This window comes from Porcisia hertigi, chromosome 25 (genome assembly GCF_017918235.1).
Source record: "Porcisia hertigi strain C119 chromosome 25, whole genome shotgun sequence".
Lineage (NCBI taxonomy): Eukaryota > Euglenozoa > Kinetoplastea > Trypanosomatida > Trypanosomatidae > Porcisia > Porcisia hertigi.
This window is the reverse complement of record NC_090584.1, coordinates 754,054-769,372: the sequence shown is the minus strand read 5'-3', so window position 1 is coordinate 769,372 and position 15,319 is coordinate 754,054. Positions and strand designations below refer to the sequence as shown.

Sequence of the window (15,319 nt, the reverse complement as noted above, 5' to 3'; positions counted from 1 at the left end):
TGCGACAAAGTTAAACACATTCTAAGTTCTCTTTCACTCATAAATTGGCTTTTATTTTCTACTCTTGCTTGTTACCGAGGGGGAGAAAGGGGAGATGGGGGTGGGGGCGTCGTGCTGCCCCTCCGGCTCCGCCGTTCACCCCCTCCCCCTTCTCCCCCTGGCAGCGAGTATGCCTATATATATATATAATGCTACACCACGGCACACAGGCAAGCATACCGACATGCACACTCACCGTCTCCTCGCTCCTCGTTGTCATGCCATTCAACCATGCCTGCACATATGTTGAAGAACTGCGTACGTTCTGTTCACCCCACTTTGCTTTCTCCCTCTGTTGGTGTGCAAATGGTGAACACGGTCCCCTCATCTTGAGGATGTAGGTTGTGCTTCTTGAGTTCATCGGCACGCCTTCAACAAGTTTCCTTCGTTATATGTTTATTTACGTGCGTGCGTGCGGGGAGAGGGGGGGGGAGCATAGGGCTGACTGGCATAACATATATTCATACACACATATATATATATTTATTATGCGTGTTCGTGGCTTGAAGAAAACACAAAAACTCTCATTCGAAGGCGGTGTGGCTACTGGAGGGGCTTATCCTCGCCACACAGGGTGCAGTGTTTAGTGGCTGCAGCGTCATGATACAACTCGGTGGCATGTTGGATCGCCGATGTCTCGGCACCACGGAGGAAAAAAAAGGCTGCTGTGTGCCGGCTAGGCTCAAGTGAGAAGAGGGTTGTACCGTTGGTTACCGCTATGCGGTGTCGGTGGGAAGGGAGTACTGCACGCCAACGTGTAACTACCGCCTCCCTCCACACACTCTGCTCACCGATGTCTTCCCTTTTTACCCCTTCAAGTATCATGGCTGTCGGCGCAATGCACCCCTGCATGGCGTACACGCGTAGAGATATTGGAGACTTGAGAAACATGTCCACCACCTTTTTATCTCCCTCCACCGCGCACGCTCGTTGTATGAACGTGCGGCGGGAGGGGGAGGGGGTAGTGGACATCTCCATGAGCATTTTCATGACCCAACCCATGCACCTCCCCTCTCCCTCCCTCCATCCATCCCCTAATCCCTCGTCCTACTCTTGCCTGCTTTTCTTTGTTGGGGTGTGCTTTCCTTCTTTGTCTTTGGATCGCTAAGCGCAAATCGCTGCAACAGGATTTGCCGGTGTGTGGCTGTGTGCACCAGTAGGCTCACACCATACTCCGTACGGGCATACAAACGCACAGAGAGAGGCGTCCACGCGAGAGTGCACAAGGCGCACGGCGAGACACACCGACCCGACCTGCAACGCCCCATCCTCCAGACACCGACTGAAATGCACGCGTACTCACACACACACACACACACACACACAGCGTACCCCTTCAAGACAGCAGGGACAGTGTGCAACGCGGTGAGTGAGAGCGCTCCAGCCTCACATTAACGTTTCTCCGCTGTGTGTAGGGCCTTTTTTCGCCCCTCCCCCCCAAAACAAAAATTCGTTCATAGAGACTGCTGCGCGACAGAGGACAGGGGGGGCTGGCAGCGACGCTCCCGCCCTTATCCCCATCGCTGTACAGAGATAAAAGTAAGTGAGATTTGAGTCACTATCTATTCCTGCAACGACAGCCTTTGCTCTGTTGTGCGTCGTCTGTGTGCGTGTGCGTGCGTGTGTGTGTCTACTCTGTTGGAGAGGCGTGAGGAAAAATTGAAAGAGACGACGACAGAGTAAAGCGTCCATCAACTCCGCAGACCACAGGGCACACAAGCTTGCTTGCGGAAGATGGCACGCTCCGGCAGCGCAGCGCGCCGTCCTCGTTCCGCGGAGCAGACGGCGCGCCTGCTGCTGTCTAACGCCTTTCGGCACGACACGTGGGAGTGCGCGGCTGCCCGAAAGCAGGTTCGATCTCATGGCGGAGCCGTGCATACGCTGCGTCTCAGTTTTCGCGAGCTGTCGAATCAGCGTGTCGCGGCAAGCGATGTGGAGGCTGTCAATTTATCTCTGTTCGACCCCGATCGTAAGATGTTCGTTGGCGCAACGTACCAGCTGGAGGCCCATGACATGGCGCGGCCGCTGGCCGTGCAAGTTGCGCCCACCCAGCTCCTTGTGGTGGAGACGGTGGTGCAGGACGCTCGACCGCCTGCACCACTGGAGGAGTACCGGGTCACCCGCTGGGGGTACTGCCCAGTAGAGGAAATACGGAATGGCGCCATCTCTGTTGCCCTCCGGCCTGGCAGTGCGCACCTCCTGCTCGTAGAGAAAAGCTCGTGGCCTGTGGCAAGTTTGCCCACGGCCCCGAGTGACGCTGCACTGATATGCGATGTGTCTGTGGACCAGGACGCAGCACTCATGCAGCTGATGAGGGAGCTCGTGCCGCCTGGCATCTTCGTCTCGGAGGACTTCACGCGCGCCACGCCGAAGCCTGGCGCCTCGCTTTTCCGGCTGTGCGTGAAGAACATCGAGCTGTCTGGCTCGACGAGGGAGTCTGCGCTGAACTTAGCAGACCCGGATGCAGACTGGTCCGTCGCAGCAGTGGCCCATAACGGATTCCAGCAGCTTGGAAAGGGCAGCGAGGTGCCACTGGTCTTGGAGGCAGCCAACGACGACGGTCGGGGCGGTTCTTCTTCAACCTCCTCCTCTACATCCAGTCGGCATCTGCCGGCAACGCCGCTGACCAACAAAGTGCTCCTACGCTCCAACCTGCCCCTCAACATTGACCGGCTGCCCGTGCACTCCGCCACGTCGCTGGTGCTGGCCATACGTCGCCGCGCGCCAGGCTCACGCGCTTTTGCCGTCTTGGGCTTCTGTGTGCTGCCACTGTGCATGATGCCGATGCAGGACCGCGACATTCGGGTGGAGAACCTGCCCGCCTTGCGGGGCCCCTTCTCGTGCGAGGACGCGCGACTGCTGATGGTAGACTCGACAAGCCCCTATGGGCAGGTGCCGATCGCCGTAACCCTCACCGTCGAGTACCACGGTACCGGGATGCCAGGCGGTGTGCCGCCCGCAGGCGTTGTCGCAAGCCCCTCAGGGGTGGCACTAGAGCAGCAGCAGCAGCAGCAGCCAGAAGAAATCACGAAGGACATAGTAAGCTCCACCTCGTCGACGTCCTGCGCCTCCTCCGTCTTCTCCGGTCTGAGGCCAACACGAGCTCTTTCTACCGCCGACGTTGCTGGCAATGGTGTGTCTGTGGGGTTGGCCAGTGACAAAGGTTCGCGGACGCCTGCCGGAGGCGGTCCCACTGAGAAGGTAGACGGGGCTGGTGGCACAGCAGCCGTCCCCGGCTCGCTGGCGGCCGGTGGAGAAGAGAGTGTGGGCATCTTCAAATTGCTCTGCACCGTCATGGAGGAGCTGCACAAGGTGCGCGAGTCCCAGGACATACTTCTCCGGCAGAGGGGTGGCGATGGTAGTGGACTGGCTGCTCTCAGCCCTGCCATGCGTGAGCGCCTCAACAAGGGCCTGGCGGACGGCGGCGTCAACGTGATCGACCTCGCGCCGCGTCCCCTCTCAGTCTCATGGAAGGCGCGCAAGCTCATGCAAGAGGGGATGCAGCCAATACTCCATCCCCTAAATGGGACTCTGCTAAACGACGTGGAGCCGGTCGTCGGCCAGCTCACATCATCTCTCTATGGCTTCAGGGTGGAGGGCATCACTGTGGACAACGCGTTGTACATGCCTGCGGACATATGTCTTGTGTTCTCGTTTGGGCCTCTGCCGTACCAGCAGGTGGGTCCCTTGCATGCGACATCCGTGGAGAAGACGCCAACAAACGAAAGTTTCAAAGTGCACGACGATCAAGACCGGGCCGGTTTCGTGTGGTGTGAGCCGACAGATGCCGTGCAGAAAGCTGCCATGTACAAGTACAAGGCGGCGAGCACCACTCTCGTATACGTGCACTTGTACGACGCACTCACTATGTTTTACCTTGCCACAGCCAATCTGCCGCTCACTGCCTTCCGTCGGCCGATCTCGGCCACGTGTGCCATGACCCCTGTGGATCTGGTGCTGCAGCGGGACTTGAGCATGACGGAGCAAGTGGTACCACCGAAGGTGTTTCCTGTGATGCAGCAAGCAGGGCAGCTGCACCTCACCGCCTTCTGCGTAGGCGTCGCGGCTGCCCCTGGTGAAGAAAACATCTGTGCTGCCGCTGTGACCACTGTGCGTCACCTGGAAAGTGTGCAAGGTCGTGTAATCACCGCGAAGAAGCTGCGGCACGCCGATCGGCTGAGCCCGAGTGCGTCGATGTCAGCGTCCTCTCGTATCGATGGCACGGCCGTGGCGGGCGGCGGGGCCTCCGCCCCGCTCAGCACTGCGGCTTCGCCGGCACCCGAAGCGAAGAATGGCTTCGATGGAGGCGCGGGCGGAGCGGGTACGCTGCACTGGCAACGCGCACAGTACTTCAAAACTCAGCTGCGGGAGCACCAGCAGAGCGTAGGAGCTGCGCCGCATCTCCCAGGCGTGCCCGATCCACATGTGCGGGCGGCGCAGGCGGCGGCCGAGTTGGAGTATCGCCTGCGCCAGCTGGAGCACGAGCGCGCCGCCGTCAAGTCGCGGCGCATTGCCGAGGCGCTGCTCCACCGCCTAACCGTCGAGCATGATGTGTGCGTAATCTCGTGGCGCCCCGAGGTGGTGCGGACGGCCTTCACAAACCCCTTCCCTTGCTCCATGCAGTTCTTTGTGGACGTTGACCCGGCAGACACCGAAGTCTGCACCGTGTTGGAGGCAGCCAACTTCGTGTTGGGACCGCGCGAGAAGACGGAGGTGGCGCTGGCGATACGTCTGTCCACTGCACGGAATGTCAGCAGCAGAGGTACTGGTGGCGCCCACCATCCGCAAGATGCGCAGAATATCACGGCGCGTGTGTACTCCGAGAAGCGGGAGATGGTGTGCTGTATTCGCGTACGCGCCACTGTAGAGCCGCCGCTGGTGAACCGACGCTACGAGGTCTTCGGCGCACCTGGCACCGAGGTATCCAAGCGTATCCTCTCGCGCACCTTCTCATCTGCGAGCTTTCCGGTCACCTCGAGTAGCGACGCTCTGCTGCAGCGCATGCGCGAGCTTTGCGCCTTTGTGTCCACTTCGAGTGCGAAGACGTCCGTAACCACGAATGCGGTGTTGGACCCCATCACGCACACCTACATCACTGCGTGGGAGGAGGCGACCGTGACGACAGAGATACCGAAGGAGATGGACCGGCAGCGTATCGAGTATGTGACGCTCTTCTACGATGCCGCCATGAGCCGCGTGTACGAAACGTGGGAGTTGTGTGTCTTCGCTTGCGAATGCTTCACGACGCGGGACATCTTTTGGGGTCAAACAACAGCGCTGGGTCTACCTGCGGGGGAGACGGACGCCATGTACTGCAGCGACACCACTGTCACGGTGGACAGGCGTGGGGGGTCGTACCTGCTGCGCCTGCACCCCCGCGATGTCGGCACACAGCGCATGTTTCTCCACACTCTTCACGGCGACGTTCTCAAGAAGACGCTGCTTACTGTCCCAACGGTGCACCCCACGCCGACGTACTCGCAGGTGATCGAGCTTTCTCTCGCCGACGTCAAGGGCCCGGTGCTGCGTCGCCTGACGTTTGTCAATCGCGGAGACCAGGAAGAGGTGTTCCAGGTACATCACAACTACAAGTTCAACCTGCACGTGACTCCGTCTAAGTTCGCTCTGGCGCCAAGCGACACGCAGTTTGTCAGTCTTCAGTTCGATCTCCTGACGCTGCCGCCGGGCCAGCTGGAGGGGCGGTGGCCGGTGTGGGTCTTCTTCAACAATGACCAGGACAAGACGGTGGAGTCGTACCACCTGCAGCTCGTTCTCCGCGCGCACCCAATCGTGCGCGTCGATGCATAGGCGTGTCTGGGGGGAGCGGTGGAAGGTTGGACTTGCTTCCCAGTGTGTAGCGTATACTCGTACCGCTCCTCTTCCCCGCCACCTCCGTTTCCTTTGTCGGGGCATCTGCACGCGCGTGTGCGTGTGTGTAGCTGTATGTATGTCGTTGTGTGTGTGCCTCTCCTGCCGCCGATAGATAACGCTGCTCCAGCTCTCTCCTTCTCCTGCCCCGTTTCTGGGGCCATTGATGAGTGCGTTCATATAAAAGACCCACTTTACCCGCAGGTGTGTGTGTGTGTGTGTGTGTCTGTGTGTGCGTCCACAACGGGGATATACGCGGTCGTCAGCCGAGGCCCGTCGTGGCTCCCTCTTTGCCCCCCCCCCCCCCCCCCGCCTGCCCAGACGCCAGCACTACAATCCACTCATCCTTCTATTCCTGCATTTTCCTGCTCGCATTTGGACTCACTGACACACACACACACACACAGAAAGAACCGTTTCACGAAAGGTCAATGAAACATCACGGATTAATGTATACCCCACCAACATATATATATATGTGTACATCTAATCTCTGGCTGTCTGGCAATACAGTAAACAAAACCACTGCCACCTTCCACACGAAACACACGCACGCGTAAAAGAGGGGATATGGAGGCCGTTGTGAAGCTCAACCGAAAACTCGGGGTGGGTAGTCGTGGCGTTGTTTATGAGGGATTCGATCGCGCTACGGGTCATTTTGTTGCCATCAAGGAGCTCTCCTACATGAGACCCAGCACCCCTGACGAGGAGGACACAGAGTTGGCCTCCATCCTCAGCGAGCTCGCATGTATGCGGGACGCACAGCACCCCAACCTTGTCAAGTACTACGGAGCCCGTTGGAGCGCTGTCGGCATTCAAATCATAATGGAGCACGTCAGCGGCGGCTCACTGGACTACGTACTGACGCGCTGTGGCCCCCTGCGCGAGCATATTGCTCGGGCCTACACCCGTGACGTGCTGGAGGCGCTGCACTACTTGCACAAAACGATGCATGTGTGCCACCGTGACGTAAAACCAGCAAACATTCTCATCACATCGGACGGGCGGTGTAAACTGGCCGACTTCGGTGTTGCAAAGCACGTGGTGACTGTGGAGACGCCGACGTGTTCAGCAGAGAGTCAGGAGGACAAGAGGGGGGTGAAGGAGAGTACCACCCTGCGCCACAGCAACGGGGAGCGTCAATGTTACCTGCAGACCGCAGTGGGCACGCCGTGGTACATGGCACCAGAGGTAATCAATGGCGGAGTCGATGATGATGATGATGACGGTGAGAGTGTGGACCCTGAAGACGCGCGTGCAGTGATGGACAGTGGCAGTGCAAACAATGACAGCTTAGGTGAGGGCTGGATGGACAGTGGCGTGGCTCATGCGCCACCGAAGCCGTCCGCCTCTCCCCAGCCGCTGTACTCCTCGTCCCCTTCATACTACAATCCGCTCAAGAAAATACTCAAGAAGGGCCGACTCGGTGCGCGTTCTGTCGGGTACACCACCAGCGCCGACATATGGAGTGTTGGTGTGACTGTCTACGAGATGATCACAGGGACGAAGCCCTTTGGCGCCGACCTCTGCAACCCATCTGCGGTGCTTTTCAGAATTGCTAACTGCGCTGCGTCCCCACCGCAGCTGCCAGCAAGCGTGCATGTCTCCGCGGAGCTCCACAACTTCCTGGACTTGTGCTTTGTGTACGACAAAGACCTCCGTGCGACGGCGGAGGAGCTCCTGAGTCACCCGTGGCTGCAGTCGGCTCGGAAGGTTGACCGAAGCGGTGCCGTCAGCACTCGTGTAGCGGAACAGCCACCTTGCCCACTTTCCAACAACAAAGACCTCTCTCGATCTGATATTCACGTAGAGGATGGAGAGCCAGTGAAGCGCCATCAGAAACAAGTGGCCCGTCGTACCGTCTTCGACGGTGTCCCTCTCCTCGACTCGGTTGACCTCCCTCCCTACCCCACCACGATAGCGGTCTCGTCATCCGTGCCTTCTCCAAGAGCGGAGGCCATCGTCAGCGTGGGGGCAACCCATCCTACCCGCGTCATCCTGTCAGAAGGCGGGCAGTCCAGTTTTCATCGGCTGTCGAACAGCAGCACGCATTGTGTCAACCACAGTGTTCTCCACACCTCACCTGCGATCATTGCGCCGCCACCGTCTTGTGTGTCTCACGAAGAGCAATCGGAGGCGTCTTCGCGGTATGCGGCAGTGCGGCATCGCATCGGTCACACCCGTGCAGCCAACTCTGCGCGCACCGCTACCTCAGCCCCGCCACCTACTGTTCAGTCCAGTGGCAGCGGTTTGTGGTCTAAAAACGGTGAGTTCGTCGATTTGCTGACGCACCGTTGAGGGGCGGAGGGGGGGGGTTACTCGCTACTGTGCTGCTGAAGTTCTTATTTTTCCACCAGGAGCCACGACTGCCTGTCGGTCTGTGTGTGTGTGTGTGTGTGTGTGTGCGCACGCGCCTTTTCTTGAGCCCCTCACCCCTTTCCATCTTAGAATACACAGACGGTTGTTGGCACTGTTGTCCTCATTGTTTATCCCCCTTCCTCTTTTTTATGTTTTGCATTATTCGCTGCGTGCACGGTTTTTCATTGTTGCCCCCCCCCTGCTACTTGACTGGATGTGTGTGTGTGTGTGCCTATTACAGATACGAACAAATTTTTTGTTGTGATTGTTCGTCTGTTCCTCCTTTTTTTTTCCGTAGCTGCCTCCGCTATGTTTAGGCCTCTCTGGTGCTCGGCCATTGTCTTGGCAAGCATGTCCATATATCATCTGGGGGCAGAACAAAGGAGAAAAAGAAGCAGAGCTTAACGCACATGCTCACGTGCGCCCGCTAACCTTTTCCGGTGCTGGAGCTGCACATGCGTGTCAATGTCTCGTCGTGGTTGAGAAAGGGCAGCCCTCCCCCCCTCCCCCTTCCCACCGTCTCAGGGGGGACTTGGCTGCACTCATTGTGTGGTATCTTAGTAGCATCGCCGCCCACGCCGCACATGGTAGCGCTGCCATGCTCACCATGACCCCTCATCTTTTTCGTGTACTTCATACGTCGCCCCATCTTTCCATCCCCCATGCGCTAACGCTTACATGTGCGTCTTTCTTCCCGTCTAATGGCGGCACGGGCCTCGTTACAAAAAAAAAATATCTCGCTAAGAGGAACTGTCAGCGTGCCACACGCACACACGTCTGTGTGCTGGACCGTGAGCGTGCGTAGTTGTACCTTCGCTCTCCTCTTAGATTTGCTATCATTTCACGTGCACCTGAGAACACAAATACTCACGGCACAACAAGCAGCGGAGAGGGTGTGTTGGTGGTGGTGGTGGTCATCGTCATCGCTAACGAATAAATTGATTAGCGGGGGGTGACGGATACTGACAAGGACACACACGCGCACACATTTTTTTCTCCGTGGCGGGTGTCTTCCTCCTTCCCGTACATCTCCACACGCGCGCAAACCCATCGGTGTCCAGTACCCCTCCGCTTCTTTTTCTCTCTATCACTCCGTCACACTCATAGAGCCGACGAGCTACATTGGTACTTGCTGTATTCTGGTTATCGATTTTTGCGGGATTGCCCTTCGCGTGTGCCAGTCCCCGGTGGTCGTTCCTTTTGTTTCGCATGGACAAGGCCCCCTCCCCCTTTTCATTCGGCTCGTTCTTTAGCATCTTAGCACGGAAAAAAAGTGGCGCCAAAATATGCTCCGACTCTCTGTAAGGTTATTGCAGTGGCAGTCGCCGAGCCGCGCGAGTGCCTGGGCCACCACGACGGCAGCAGCAGCAGGCACCTTCACCACCAACCCCATGTCCACCATCGTGAGTAACAAACAGCCCATCATCACAAATGCCCATGAGAACCATCACATGACGGAGTTCATGCGCCGTGCGTCAGCCATGAAGAAGCGGTGGCGCGGAAAGGGGCAATACGCCTTCGCCCGTGCGGAGGCGCAGCGCTTCCTTGACTCCGAGGTCCCGAAAGGCAACCTGGGAGACTGGATGGAGGAGGGAAGCAACGCCATTGCGCTTTCGCAGCTGCTGGGCTTCTTTGAGATTCAGCCGGAGGCATCGTTGGCATCGCTCATCCTGAACAAACTCATCCGGGAAGCAGAGAACGAGTCTGCACCACTGATGGATCGACTGCACGCTGCCTTGAGTCTTATTTGCACCCGCCCCGAGGAGAACTACGAACGTGTGTTCCACGTGATCACACAGGCACTGCAGCAGCTTCAGCAAATCGCGTTAGACGGCAAAGGAAACGGCGGCAGCAGCAGCGGCGGCGGCGGCAACAGTCTCCGGGGCGGTGGTGCTGGTGGAGTTGATAGAGACTCGCCCTTGTCGCCTGCACAGATGTTGCCGCTTGACGCTGTGGCCGTATGTGCAAAGGCACTGCAGCGGTGCGGAAAGCGAACACCCCCGATGTTGAGTGAGCAGCTCGTCGCAGTGGCGATGGGGCTGCTGCAGACTACCTCTGCCACCGACCTGCCCTACCTACAATCGATTCTTTTGCGTCTGTACGCCTGGATGGTGCGAGCGGAGCGACCTGAGGCGAATCAGCTACTGTTCATCTTGATTGAGCAAACAGGCGAGTTCGCGCGACATGAATTTGGCACCCTCATGGTGTCCTGCGCGCGGCATCACCACCTCATGCATCTTCCAGTAGAGCTTATCCAACGTTTGGCACGCGTTGCTTTCCAATATCGCAACTCCTTCACCGGCCGCGATGGTGCAGCGATACTTGGCACTCTTGCGAGGCTGGTCGTTTCTCTCACCCCGGGTGCGAAGGGTGTGTCTGCTGCTGATGTGGTCCGTGTTCAAGATTACTTTAACGCATTGTTGGAGGAGATGCAGGAACGCGTACTGCGCCTCTTCGACGCCAAGGACACCCTCTACTGGAGCAACTCCGAGGATATGTCTTCCTGCGCGTTCGCGTACGAGTTGGGTGGGCACTTGCGCTACCGCCGCGTATTTCAGGCGTACGCAGCGTATGTGCAACACTCTGTGCAGAGCTTTGAGCCACCGCAGCTCGCCCTCGCTACTGGTATCCTGCGCCGAGCGCAGCTGCTCACCCCACACTTGGCTACGCGGCTCTCTGAGCGCATCGAGGTGGTTCTGGGTGAGCTGCGCCTAGCAGAGCTCTCGCATATCTGCGCCACTTTTGCCGCACTGCCGTCGCCTCGACCGGGTTGGTGGGATGAAGCGAGGGCTGTCGCACTGCGCCTTCTCCAGCCAGGTGTTAATGGTCTTGTCTTGGTGAACCTCGCTATTGCCTTCCCTGACCAGCCGGACTTTGCTGAAGCAGTGGACTACGCGCAGATCACCAGCAGGCAGCTTGTGGATCTACTTCCTATCACGTTGAAGTCAACCCAATTCGGAGAGGCGGTGGTGGGGACAATATGCCAGCGACTAGCTTCACAGGGGGAACGATTTGCACCGGATGACCTGCGACTGCTGCTGGCGTGTGGGGAACGTCCGCAGCTGGTGCACGCGGCGCAGGAGCACCTGCGCCAGGCATTCGCCCAGCCTGTGTGGAATACGGACACCCTCTACTCCCTTCCGCTGGTGATCGACGCGAACCACCCGGAAAGGAACTTGCAGCACTTCAGCGCCCCCAAAGCGTTGGCGGCAGCCAAGGCCGCGTCGGTAGGCCCAGCGCAGTTCGTGTCGTTGGCGGAGCTTCTTCTCAGTTCTTTCGGCGACACCGACCCACCCTTGCGAGAGTACGTCCAGGCCGGCAGTGAGGATCTGCTCAAGGAGAAGGGCGTCTCTGGCAGCACAATTGTGCGGTACCTCTCCGTTGTCCGCCGCTTCCCCAACATGGTGCCGCCCACCCAGTGGCTGCACGGATACGCCGAGATGTTAGAGAGTCAGACCCCCCGTATGTCACCCGACAACCTCGAGGATGTCCTGCTCTCCCTGCGCACCCTCCATGAGGACGTTGCGAAGACACCGGCACTGCAGATGGTGCTGTCATCCCTTGTGCGGCGGTTCTACGAGGAGCTGGTTGACTCGGAGCAGACGGCACGCATCACAGTGCTCGTGGTCTACCTTCAAAAAGGCATGACGCTTCCGCTGCTCACATCGAGCAACCCGAAGCTGCAGCGAGTGACAAGCAGTGAAGCGCAATACACGCCGGAGGTGCGCCGGGCTTTGGCGATGATGCCCACCCCCAAATCCTTTCCAGCGGAGGAGCGCCGTGGGCGCTTCGTATTGAAGCACATAGAGCCTGCTCGCCGCAGTAGCGAAGGGGTGATGCCATTGCTGGACCTCAATCTCTGCGACCCCTTCGCTGATCCCTTGTCAAGTGCGGAGACTGCCGCGAAGCCCCAGGCTGAACCTTCAGGGCTCGCGGCAACACCACCGTCTGCCCCGCCCATTGCGCCTGCTACCGAAGCTTCTGCCCCGGTCTCCGAACCGGAAACAGTCGTGGCCCCGCCGCCGCCACGGGAAGACAAGCCGATGTCTTACTATGCAAAATTCTTCAGCTCCTCGGTGGGACACATCTTCACCGGCCGTGGTGACCGCTCCCATGAGAAGAAAAATGAGGAGGCCCCCAGTGAAACGGCAACGCCGCCCAACAAAGAAGAACCGCTGCATCCTGAGGCACCACCGCAATCCGAAGCACCTCTGCAGCCTCGTCGCACACGACTGCAACCCTCGTCTCACGCCTCTGCAGCGGCCACGGCAGCGACAGGGGTGCCAACAGTGGAGCAAGCGCCGCCTCATCTCCAACCCACGCAGCAACAGCCACCCTCGCCATCTACAATCCCGTCCCCTGTCCCTGTCACCACTTTCAAGACGGCATGGGGCCGTCAGCCGGCAACAGCGACGGCTGCAGATGCAAACTCGATAGCTCCCGCCGTTGCCGGCACTGGATGGGGTTTTGCAGCAACCACATCAGCAACATCGGAGCCTGCATCGGTCACCGTGGAAAAAAACCACAACAGCGCCTTTAGCTCCCTCTTCGGCATTCCAGCTACTCAGTCCCCTATGGCACCATTGAATACAGTTGCAGCCGCGGCGATGCCGGCCCCTGTAGCTGAACCTGCAGCTGCAGCCTCTCCCTCCGTCAGTCGCCCCGGACGCATGAACAGTATGGGCGGCAAGAACATCTTTTTCAACCCAAACGACTCCTCGGCCCCGCGGGGACGACCAGTAATGTCACGTAAGGCCGTCGTCATGCGTCCAGGTCTGCATGACACTGCATCAACGATGACCGGGGCGGCGCTGGGTCAGGCGCCACCCGCTGCCACCGGCTCCCAAAACGCCTTCAATTCAGGCGCTGTGGGCGAAGACATTCGACGTTCATCCGCCAATGCGTCCCGTACTTCCCAGATGCCACCACTTACGAATTCTTCAAACAGGCCTCGATTTGTTTTGAATGCGGCGGCCGCCGCCCCTTCTGCCGAGTCCCGCTCCGCCGCAGCGAATCCAAAACAGAGCGGGAGCGGCATAGAAAATGTCATGCACAGGAGCCACGCAACAAGTATGCCTGGGTACAAGATGCATGAAGGGAACACAAGGGGAGCGATGCCCGCTCCCAGCGAGTCTCCAGCGGCACAGCCGTCAGTCGGTGAGCAGAGCGGCAGGCAGGCGGTTGACTGGCTGGATGCGGCGCGGCGCGTAGGGCGAGTGACGCGGCTGCCCCGTAGCAAAATGAAGACGCGCACCCAGAGTAGTCTCTCTGCGTGGCTCAACACGCCATCCGCACGACTCAGCATATCACCAAAGGAAGAAGCCGTTGAGGCGGAGGACGAGCAGCCGGTGGAACCGAAATTGGCAGCAGCAGCAGGGCGGGGACGGCAAGCAACGGTCGCGGAGGTTTTGAAGGGGCACCGGTCAAAGAGGAACTCCAAGAAAAGCACCACCGAAGCGGCGGCCAAGGACGAAGCTGGAGAGCCCGAAACAAAGCGCAGCGGTGGCGGTCGTTGGCAGGGTCACGGGCGGGGTGGCGGAAAGGCTGCGAAACCCCCCAAAGCTGCTGGTCATGCCCACCAGCAGAGCAAGGTGGCAGCGGCCGCACCTCAAGCAAAGAGGAAGGCTGGCAAAGCCACAGGAGCAGGCTCTGCACAGGTGTCGTCAGCAAAAAAAGGAGCAGCGCCCAAGCCGGCCAAGACACCAGCCTTGGCAAAGAGCAGTGGTAGTGTTGGCGGCGGCGCACGTGCCAAGCGTACAGCTACTGCGACGGCGATAGTGAAGCCGGCAAAGAAGGCCGTCAAGGCGGCCGCCAAGAAGATCACCGGGCCTCCTGCCAAGAAGAAACCAGCAAAGGGGAAGAAGAAGTAGAGGTGTCCCTTAACACACATATATATATATATATATAATCCTCCCCGACAGTACCCACACACGCGTCTACTACTTGCCCCGCCCCCCCCCCTCCCTCCCTCCCTCCCTACGCTTCTGTCGAACCAACAGAAGGGAGAGAGGAGCGAGGGAAGGGGGCTCATCTATGTCCGCGCCAATGGTGATGTCGAGGCACGATTCTCATGTGCCGTGGTGGATGCGTGTAATGAATGTACTTGTACTGATACGAAAGTAGTTGCATAGAGAAGGACAGTAGCACAAGAAAAGTGTTGGTGCACAGAGGTCCACAGCGACGGAGCCAACAGCGCCTGTGTGTGTCTGTCTCTGTGTGTGTGTGTGTGTCCTTGGGTTTCTGTCCGAGTGTACGCGTACGAAACAAAGAATAGAAAGGTGTCGAAAATATCAACGTTCCTCCTCCTCCTCCTCCCCCCATCCCTCCCGCGTTCTTGGTGTGTTCCTCGATATATTTATCTTTTCTACGTGTTGTCCATAGATGAATGCGAGAAAATTAGAGGCAGAAGGGGGCAGGTTGTGGGAGATTGGCGACAGCGTGGGGAGGGGGGGGGGAAGGGAGGAGGAGTGGGGGAAGGGCGGAGTGCGTAAAAATTTGTCCGAGTAAGAGATGCCAACATCTTTTCTCTCTCTCTTGTATACGATGTCATCTCGTGATCGTGTGTGTGTGTGTGTGTGTGTTGGGGGAGAGAGAGATTGAGGTCACCCACCTGCCGGCTTGCTTCGTTTCGCTCGCCCTGGCTATCGTCGTCGTGATTGTTTTTTCTGCGCCGCTGTCGGGATTCTGATCTCTAAATCGCTCTCTACACAAAGCGTAGTGCATGAACTCTTTCTCCCTTCTCTGTCTATAATACAATGTTTGTCGTAGCGGAGGCGTGAGGTGCGTGCATGTGTGTGTGTGTGTGTGTGTGTGTGTGTGTGTGGATTTTTCTGTGCGCCGGTGCGTGTGTGCGCACAGTGCACAACGCAGCAGTGGCCTGAAGGAAAATAAGTCAGACGGTGAAGATGTAAACTTGTGAGGAGATGCGGATATATCAGGCGATTCGCAGGTGACACTTCCCGAACCTTGGATCCCCCCACACACACACACCAAAAAAAAAGAGACGTACGCATGCTTGAGCGATAGCCGGTGCGTGTGCCGCAGTCTTGCTGGT

At 58.5% G+C, this 15,319-nt stretch overlaps 3 protein-coding genes across 3 annotated transcripts; all 3 read left to right on the top strand.

Moving 5' to 3' along the window:
• Window positions 1-1,773: 1,773 nt before the first annotated feature.
• On the top strand, window positions 1,774-5,847 carry JKF63_04707 (uncharacterized protein; the record flags this gene model as incomplete). Its single annotated transcript, XM_067900685.1, has 1 exon — window positions 1,774-5,847. One exon carries the CDS (start codon window positions 1,774-1,776, stop codon window positions 5,845-5,847), a length of 4,074 nt encoding a protein of 1,357 aa, XP_067756706.1.
• A 630-nt stretch (window positions 5,848-6,477) lies between these two features.
• Window positions 6,478-8,205, top strand: JKF63_04706 (uncharacterized protein; the record flags this gene model as incomplete). The annotated part of the gene is made up of 1 exon (XM_067900684.1): window positions 6,478-8,205. The coding sequence occupies one exon, from the start codon at window positions 6,478-6,480 to the stop codon at window positions 8,203-8,205; it is 1,728 nt and encodes a 575-aa protein (XP_067756705.1).
• Window positions 8,206-9,551: 1,346 nt separating this feature from the next.
• JKF63_04705 (uncharacterized protein) lies at window positions 9,552-14,135 on the top strand (the record flags this gene model as incomplete). Its single annotated transcript, XM_067900683.1, has 1 exon — window positions 9,552-14,135. One exon carries the CDS (start codon window positions 9,552-9,554, stop codon window positions 14,133-14,135), a length of 4,584 nt encoding a protein of 1,527 aa, XP_067756704.1.
• Window positions 14,136-15,319: the final 1,184 nt, after the last annotated feature.